Source organism: Camellia sinensis, chromosome 10 (assembly GCF_055761805.1).
Source record: "Camellia sinensis isolate YWXY chromosome 10, ASM5576180v1, whole genome shotgun sequence".
Classification (NCBI taxonomy): Eukaryota; Viridiplantae; Streptophyta; class Magnoliopsida; order Ericales; family Theaceae; genus Camellia; species Camellia sinensis.
In genome coordinates, this window is record NC_138970.1 from 37722276 (window position 1) to 37731617 (window position 9342).

Genomic DNA, 9342 nt, shown 5'->3' on the forward strand with positions numbered 1-9342 from the left:
CCTGACTCGGTGCCAAAAGGCCACGTGTCCGTCATCACCAAAGTTGCCTCGGCTCGGGAACTTGGGTACGATTGGGGAAGGTCACTTCGTGAGCACCCCCGCTCGCCCGGTCATAGACCGGCCTCTACTAACCATGATATCAATTTTTGAAAACTTTGTGTGTCCTTATTCCGGTTATTAGCCTAGGTTACTATGTGATGCTCACAGCATATAAGTATAGACCGGGTCACCTGAATTGGAACAAAACATTTCATGTTCGCCTTTTTGAAAATGGTTTGCTACCCGCAGGTAGGCTTAAAATGCAGATTTTGCCACCCGCAAGTGGGCTTAGAAAGATGGTTTTGCCACTATCTAGTGGGCTTAAAACTCACATTTGATGATTTATTCCAATCCAAATAACCCAACCTTCACCCACAGGCATTCAGGCAGTTATATCACATAAGCAATTAGCCTCATGGTAAGCATGCTATCATGGCAGTCACTCACACGCATGCAAGGATGCTAAAGCATAGAACTTACCGAGTACTCCAAGCCAAAACAAAAACTACATTAGAAATCATGCATGATCCTAAGTATACAGAAATGCCTAATGCCACACATGCAAAATGCAACTATAGCAGGCTCGGCTATTCTAAGATGGTATATGAAATGCTACAACTATCAGGTATTCAGTTTGGAATTGAAATTACAATGCAATTAGTATGATGCGCCGAGCCCGGTGCATGCAATACAGATGAATGATGCAAACATGCTGTCATACTGTATGCTAATTTAAATATGCCCTAATCTAACCATCATAAGCAGATAAATAAAAGGGAGAAAGACGTGGGGTTGGAAGACATACAACACACTCACGCACACTTATTACAGTTGTGGCCCTCGCGCAGAGGGTCCGAATAAATATACAGTCCCAATATTACAGTCCCGAATAAAAGAATATTACAGTCCAAAATATTACAAAATTCTAATTAATTAATGAATTAACTAAGAAAGCAAATAAAACTGGCGTGCAAGCCAGGGGACCGCCTTGCTTCTGATGGATGATGCATGTCCGGGTTGTCTTGCGCGGAAATCCACCGGAATGCCCCAATTAGCCTCTGTTTACACCTGTTCTTGAAATGCGTGCCAAGCCCCAAAAGGTTGTTGATTCTTTGTTTTGCTGCAACAGAGAGCAGGAAAGGGGCATAGCAATGTATCTGCACAGATATATGCATGTCTCGATCCTCGTGCCACCAATCACGCATACCGAGGCATGATGGCCGAGGAGTCGAAATGCACAACTCAATATAGGATGAATGCACATGAAACTACAGCTAAAACCTAACTCCATCATGGATAATCCGGAGTGTCGGTGACTGGGGAATTGAGACACATTCCGTCACTCGGAGTACGAAATGTACCTCGTTTCCCGTGCCCAGGCTAACTCCTATTCCGAACACGATGCAATATGCATGATACGCATGAATTGCAACTAAGATATAATCCTAACATACACAATGCTATGAAAATGAGATGCCTCGAAATGCGTGCACACGGGCACGCGAACCGAGAAAATGATATGTGTGTCGAAATACGTGCACGCGGGCACGCAAACCGAGGCAATGGCAAAATGTTATGAAATGAAAATGAGATGCCTCGAAATGCGTGCACACGGGCACGCAAACCGAGGCAATGGTAAAATGTTATGAAATGAAAATGAGATGCCTCGAAATGCGTGCACACGGGCACGCAAACCGAGGCAATGGTAAAATGTTATGTAATGTCATGGAAATGATAAATAGGCTTATACCAACATGAGAGAGCCTCAGCCACTCTCACATAAGAAGCCGGCGGATAAAAATGAGGTGCCTCGAAATGCGTGCACACGGGCACGCAAACCGAGGCAATGCAAAAATGCGATGAAATGACATGGAAATGACAAATGGGCTTATACCAACATGAGTGAGCCTCAGCCACACTCACATAGGATGCCGTCGGATAAAAAATGAGGTGCCTCGAAATGCGTGCACACGGGCACGCAAACCGAGGCAATGATAAAATATGATGAAATGACATGGAAATGACAAATGGGCTTATACCAACATGAGTGAGCCTCAGCCACACTCACATCGAATGCCGTCGGATAAAAATGGAGTGCCTCGAAATGCGTGCACACAGGCACGCAAACCGAGACAATGATATGGCATAGAAATGGCAAATGGGCTTACACCAACATGAGTGAGCCTCAGTTAAGTTTTGGTAGCTGAAAGTGCATCTTCGGCGACCAAATCCGATTTTGGTTGACAATAGTTAAGTTTTTTAGCAACTAAAAAATAATTAGTAGCCAAAGTATAGAATTGGCGACTAAAAAATATTTTTAGTCGCCAAAAGTGGTCTTTTTTTATTTTGGTAGTAAATAGTTTATTTTACATAAATTATGTTCAATAAAATAATTATGTTTATACATATACTTTTATATTAATATGGATGTATGTACTATATAAATAATATATGTTGCATATATAATCATGTGGTGCTATAGAGGTGTAGTGGGAAGAGTGTAGTGTATAAGGTTTATGGTGTGGAAGGTTGGCGGTTCGAGTCTCCGCAAGAGCGGATCAAATTGTTCTACAACGAAGAATGGCACTTGATAGCGTCACGAATAGTGCCTACCATGACATTAAAGTGTCATTAAAAGGTTTTAGTCTTGATGGTGTAATGACACTTACAAGTGTCACTAACTCGTTTTTTAATGGCGCTTGATAGTGCCACAAATAATATCTATCATGACATTAAAATGTCATTGAAAGTTTTCAGCCATGATGGTGCAGTGGCACTTGCAAGTATCTACCGTGGTACTCGTATCTACCGTGACACCGATAGAAGTGGCACTTGTTCAAAATGTCACAAGACCAAAAAATGTCATTAGAAGAATAGTTTTGTGGCACTTTCAAATGTCACTAAACTAAGAAAATGTTGTAGTGAGTTTGGATAAAGTTGTAGTTAGAAGCTTTCAAAATTTTTAAACTGTTTTAACAGTAGAAGAATCAACTAATGGCTTCGTTTGAGAAGTTGAGTTGATTTTTTTAGTTCAGGTTAAAAAGTTTGTTTGGGTTGACTTTTTTAACTTTTATAAGAGAAAATGTGAAATAATTATGATTTGAATATAATATTTTATCTTATTAATTTTCAACTTATTTTGTCTTTTTATAACTAATTTAGCCAAGAATCTAACCTAACCCAATTGCCAAATGACACCAAAAGTTGGGAAATGCTAAAAATAGTTGTTAGGGTGACGTTAGTGTTGAAAAATGTGTAAAAAGTATATTGAAATGTGTACAAATATATAATAGTGTTTTAAAACATATAAAATATGTATTGATATTGTAAATTTTTTGACATTATGTGGTATTTATTTACAACCTTAATTTACAACCTTAAAGCTGTCATTAGTAAGACATTAAATGTGCTTTAAAATTTACAATCATCAAGTTTAACTTTTGAATTTTTTAAATTTAGGCAATAGTTTTGGTAGAATTGTAACCAAGTAGGATTTTTTTTTTTTTAAAGTTAAGCAATATCTATTTTTATTTATGTATTTATTTATTAAAAAAAATGTACACCTATAAAGAAAGTAGTGTCAGTTATTTTCCAAAGTGATTTTGGTTATAATTTGGATATTGAGCCACATTGGGTTTTTTTTTTTTTTTTTTGCATAGTGATGTTGGTTATGAGATGATAGAGTTAGATATGTATCAAAATAGTCGTGGTTATGGTCGTGGTCTTGGTTTTTGATCAAAATTTTATCATTATTTTGGGTCATATAACTTTGTTATTGGTTGTGTACTAAGTAAATAGTGTTAGTTATGCCTTAAAGTAATGTGATTACCATGCAAATTTGTGTTGCTATCTTTCAGAGTGGTCAAAATTATAAAAGAAATTGTGTGTATTATATTTCAAAATAGTTTTGAGTTATAACTTGATTATGATTTTTATTAATATTATTTTTATCAACAAAAATAAAACTTTATTAATGAATATCAAAGGTACCTGGAATAAAAACAAATGAGCCATATTTCATATAAATTTTTATGAGGTAGTACAATCTTTAGTCACACATTTAGTGCATACTATACATCTATTGTAAATTTGTCCTTCAAATAATACTTTGGAGAGAAAAGATTTAAGGCAGAAAAATCTCGAGGCTCTAGCCCGGCCATGGGGGACGAATTGAAAGACTAGACTCCCGCTCTTGAGAAGTTATTTCATGGGTTCAGCATATCAAATTATTAGTGTGTCCAATTAATAAAAATAGTACATGGAGGAATTTTAAAATTTTTGTCAATGTGTTATTAATTTAAAAAATAACTACAATACGTTTAAAATTTTATTAATTTAACACGTTGCATCAACATAATGATTTAGTGTACTAGACCTACTGAATAATTTCTCCTTACTCATCCGTCATTCACACAAGTGCTTTACTTTCAATTATTTATTATTATTATTATTTTTTTTCTAAGTGACTAATGTTCGAAGAGTGGTCACCCCTTGAAATCATCATATATGACTTTCTAGTTCAGTAATTTGACATTGGAGTTTTCGTGAGTATGCAAGTATTGTATGTACATGTGTGTGTCATAATCATTTTAAGTATGATAAGATCACACTAACAAGGAATACAAAACACATTAATTTTTCCTTATACTTTTTGTCATTTCGTAATTTTTCCTTATAATCATTATAGGTATACCTTTCTAAGAGAAGGAAAATAAATGCTATGTACACATAAGAAAAAGATACAAAGCATATATAAAAAATAATCTGTGACCTATAACGAATAAATTTTGATTTTGAATTTGAATAAATTTTGAAAGATAAAGAAAGATAGAAAAAATTTATTACGGGCGGAACCAACCACACATGTAATCAATTTTGACCACACTTATAACCAATTTAAACCACACATTTTACTTTTCTTTGCATTTTAAGTGCTAACTTTTTGCCAAAAGAAATTAAAAAAAATCTAGTGAAAGGAGAAAAGAGTTTTATTTCTGCAGTAAAAGAAAATATTGTTTCAACTGAGGTACAGTACGGCTTGCATATATACTAAGTATGTCTAGATACGTCAAAAATTAAAAAGAAAAAATTTGGGTACGTGTTTTGTGTACCCGATACGTATGCAGAAGTATCATACAAAGTACTAATGTCAATAACTATCCGGTATGTATACGGCATGTTTTTCGAAGTACGCATACTTCATATAGAACCACTAGTTCTAGCACATTACTTTGAAGGTCAATCAACTCCATGTAAAACATTTACCGTGGAAAATATTTTTCATCAAAATAATGTATAAGAGTGAACATAAAATGTAGTATGCGTGTATTGCAGAATATGGCACAGGAAGCATGGTGTCCACTGGTGGTGATGTATATAGCTATGGAATCCTCTTATTAGAATTGTTCACAGGAAAAAGACCCACTGATGGCATGTTTAAAGATGGCTTGACCCTTCTCAAGTTAGCTAAGTTAGCTCTTCCAAAAAGAGTGATAGAGATTGTTGATGAGAAACTTGTATCAATGGTAGAAGAGGAGGAAACAGCTAGAAAAAATTCTAGGAGAGAAATGGGGAGGGGAAAATTCCTTGAGTGCTTAATTTTGATAATTAGGATTGGAGTTGCGTGCTCTGTGGAATCCCCACGAGACCAAATGACCATCGTCGATGCAGCTAAGGCACTACATTTAGTTAAGGACATGCTACTTGGAAGAAGGATTTCAAGCAATGTGCAAATTGCTTCAAAGGGGTAATTCAGGTACTCTCTTTTGGTGTTATGTAGTTTCAAGGAAAAGTCTAAGAATATAGAAAGTGTCAAATACAGAATATACAAATGTGACACATATGAGATGTGAATATTTTTTTTATCTTACATTGATGTATACTGTGTTCAGAACTTTATGTGTTTCTAGCACAACCATCATTTAAATTTTCCGTTTAAATTATATTAGTTGCCTAGAAATGAAATACAGAAAATTCCACAGAAGGTGGAGCTCACATGTTGGGCACACCCTTTTGTTTTTGTTTTGTTTTTTTGTGAAACTTTGTGTTCCATTTTTGTGTAATAAATAAGCTTTTGGTTTTCCTTTCTTGTCTGATTAATTAATTAATATATCATTTTGGTTTTGCTTTGAGTACTATCACTATGCTGAATAATTAATCACTCGTCAAACACAAATATTCAAATCTGCCATTCAAATTGTAGAAACTGTAAAAGCTCTATGAAGTGTAAAAAATTTCCCCTGAAGTAACCATCTCTCTTTAGTTTTACCAGAAACACGTTTTTAGATATTCAATTCTCATACCAGTTGATCAAAAACAGCCAAAACAGAACAAACTTAACAAATAACAATGAATGATCAAAATTTCAACAAACCCATGTCTCAATCTTATGTCTTCTCTTCCCTCAAGTTCTTACCACAGTTGAGAAGGACAAGCAGTTCAATTTGCTCTAAAAATGTTCAATTCTGGAGACTTGGTCGTGTGTCACACACGGGCAATGCGGAAGCCTTGACAAAGATATGCAAGTGTGTGCGGCGCTAGTTAACTCTCTTCACTAACCCGCCAATAATGCTTAAAAGGTTTGTAAAGACAAGCAAACACAATATTAGTTAAGTTGATGAGCCACAAGATTGGAGACAAGCCACATAATAGCAATCAACAAGCTAAAGTTAAAGTAAGCAACAATTGAAAGGCTTTGCACAATTTAAAGGCGAAATGAACTTTTCATTCATCAAAAGAAGGCATTACAGTAGTTAAACAATGAACCAAAAGTGCTACAAAAGTTTCCTTACCATAAGCTAGGTTGGGGTAATGTAGACACCCCATTTTTGACCGCCCTTAAGACTTGGGCGCCACTAATTGTTTACTTGGTGATGAAAGATGTACAGTGCAAAGGATCAATTTCTTCGGCAATGAGAGAGAGTCAAATCCCAACCTTACACCCCAGTTGTGGACCAAAACTATTTTGACCAAAGATTTTAGACCTTAAAACCCTCTCTTTCAAAACATTTTTTAAAGAAGTTTCTACGATGTTTCGAGGCTCGCATTTCGTTAAAAGTTGCATTTTTCAGTAAACCGAGCAAGGAAAAGTGAAAATGAATGAAAGAGAGGTGAAATTTCTGAAAAATCTTTCAAAACACCTTATTTAGGTGTTTGGGGTTGAAGAAAAGAGGAGAGGAAGGAAGAAAACTAGCTGAGGAGAAGTTAGGCATGAATCCAGGTAGGACCGAAACTGAGCAGTTTTCACTAAAAGAGGCATAACTTCTTGCAAACTTGGAATTTTGATGTGAGGCTTCCACCATTGTAAAGACGACGCCTAGGGCTTCAATTTAGGGTCAAGAATGACTTGCAAAGGAGTTCATATGAAGGAGATATGTCCATTTGAAGTTGGGCCCAAAAAGTAGATTTTTCTAGCCAACCAGAGGTGGAGGTTTCTAGTCATGCGCCGGCCATGAATGGCCTTTGCTGGCCCCTTGCCATCCAAGAGCGACCCTTTCCGGCCAAGAATGGACATGTGCCGACTATCAGTGATGGCTTGCCGGCCATTGATGGAAAAAGTCAGATTTTTGCAGATATTTTTGTTGCAGCTGTTACAGTTGTCCCTTTTGGGATATTTTCGACCAAGGCTTGCATTCTTCTATCTATAGAGAGCCTTCTCTATTTTTTTTAAGGTTAGAACAATTTAGGAGTGATATTATAGCGATCCTGGGTTTACCCTTGTTGTACAGTGATCCGGACATGTGTCCGTGGATGTTGGTAGTTGTTTATTATCTTGTTTGCATCCTCTTTACTTTGTATATTGAGTTATAGGATGTGTTCGGCAGGTTTGTTACAGGTTGGTTGTGTTTGGGAGCCTAGTGTTGCTGCCCAGATTTTTGGACCATCGCTCGAGCGAGGAGTTGGTCGCTCGAACGAGAGTTAAGTTCGTGTCTGGTGGATCGAGCCAGAGTGGCTTCGCTCGAGCGAGTGATTGCGTCTGGTTCTGGACCTGAGAGTTTCATTTCTTGGCTCGAGCGAGTTTTCTTCGCTCGAGCGGTCTGGTTTGTTCTTCGCTCGAGCGAGAAGTCTGTCGCTCGAGCGTGCTTCTGGTTGCAGACCTGAGGGTTTGAGTTGTTAGCTCGAGCGAGCATTCTTTCGCTCGAGCGCACTTTTGAGTTTTTGGCTCGAGCGAGAACTTCTTGGCTCGAGCGAGAGTTTTCTGTGTCTGGTCGCTCGAGCGACAAAGTCTTCGCTCGAGCGAGCGTGTTTTATATCAACGGACAGTAGCGTTTTTGAACATCAGTTTTTCACTTTCTTTTTCTTTCAAACCCTAGATCCGAGACTCTCTCTCTCTAAACTTACACTCTCTCTAAGATTTGATCTCCCTAGAGTGTGAATCTAGCCTAGGGCCTTTGTTAAAAAGATAGAGGGCGTTGAGAGCTTTGACTTAATCTGAAAAAGTTTGGATTTGGAGCACGTTGATCTTCGAGTCTTCATCTCCTTTTTGGCTCAAACTTCGAGGTAGGGATATCCTACTCCTCTCTATGGATTTTGTCTTTAAATTTTAGTATTTTGAGATGTTGGGGTTGGTTTGGTAATTTGGTGAAAGTTTGGGGCTTTTGTGTTATTTTACAAAAGTTGGGGTTTTATTCATAATAAACCTAGATGCATGTTTGGCATAGAGAAATTGAATAAATGTTGAATCATTGATGAAAATGGGACCTAAGGGTTGAAATGTTAATTATGGAAATGACCTAATTACATTGTTTGATTAATTGGGATAATTAATTGTGAGAAATGAGGAAATGAAATGAGATTGTTGAGATTGGGAATGCAAAGGGGTAAAGGGTGTAGTTGAATTATTTATCACTCACCGGAATGAAATGTTGATTGAATATCCATTTGTACATTTATTTTCTATTTAGAAATAATTGCTTTGGGCTATCGGTGGAGGATAGTCGTGATTGTTGTAGACAATGCATGATGATTAGGCAAACGGAAACTAATCAATGGAATGTGTCATAGAATTTGACGGTTGATAGAATACATTAACTGTATGTATTGAGTGATTGTATATAGAACCAATGTGTTTGTATACGTTATGTGTAGAGGAGGAGATGGGGGATGTACTCCGCGGTTTAGGGGAAGATGGGGGATGTACCTCTAAACCGGATAGTGTTGGGAGAAGATAGGGGATGAACTCCGTAGATACAGCTCATATGCTTGTCTAGAGAAGTGAAGATAGAGCTCATATGCTTATCTTTGTGAAGTATGGATACAGCTTATATGCTTATCTGTGAATGTGGGATATTGTCGTTATACATA

The 9342-nt window shown here is 37.0% G+C and overlaps 1 protein-coding gene across 1 annotated transcript; it reads left to right on the forward strand.

Annotated features, from left to right (window-relative positions):
* The first annotated feature begins 5390 nt into the window (after positions 1–5390).
* Positions 5391–5789, forward strand: LOC145800309 (receptor kinase-like protein Xa21). Its single transcript, XM_082889964.1, has one exon. It carries the CDS (start codon positions 5391–5393, stop codon positions 5787–5789), a length of 399 nt encoding a protein of 132 aa, XP_082746090.1.
* Positions 5790–9342: the final 3553 nt, after the last annotated feature.

Bases quoted from the DNA above. Each gene is read 5' to 3' on its own strand.
- LOC145800309 (XM_082889964.1), top strand. From the start codon at position 5,391: ATGGTGTCCACTGGTGGTGATGTATATAGCTATGGAATCCTCTTATTA.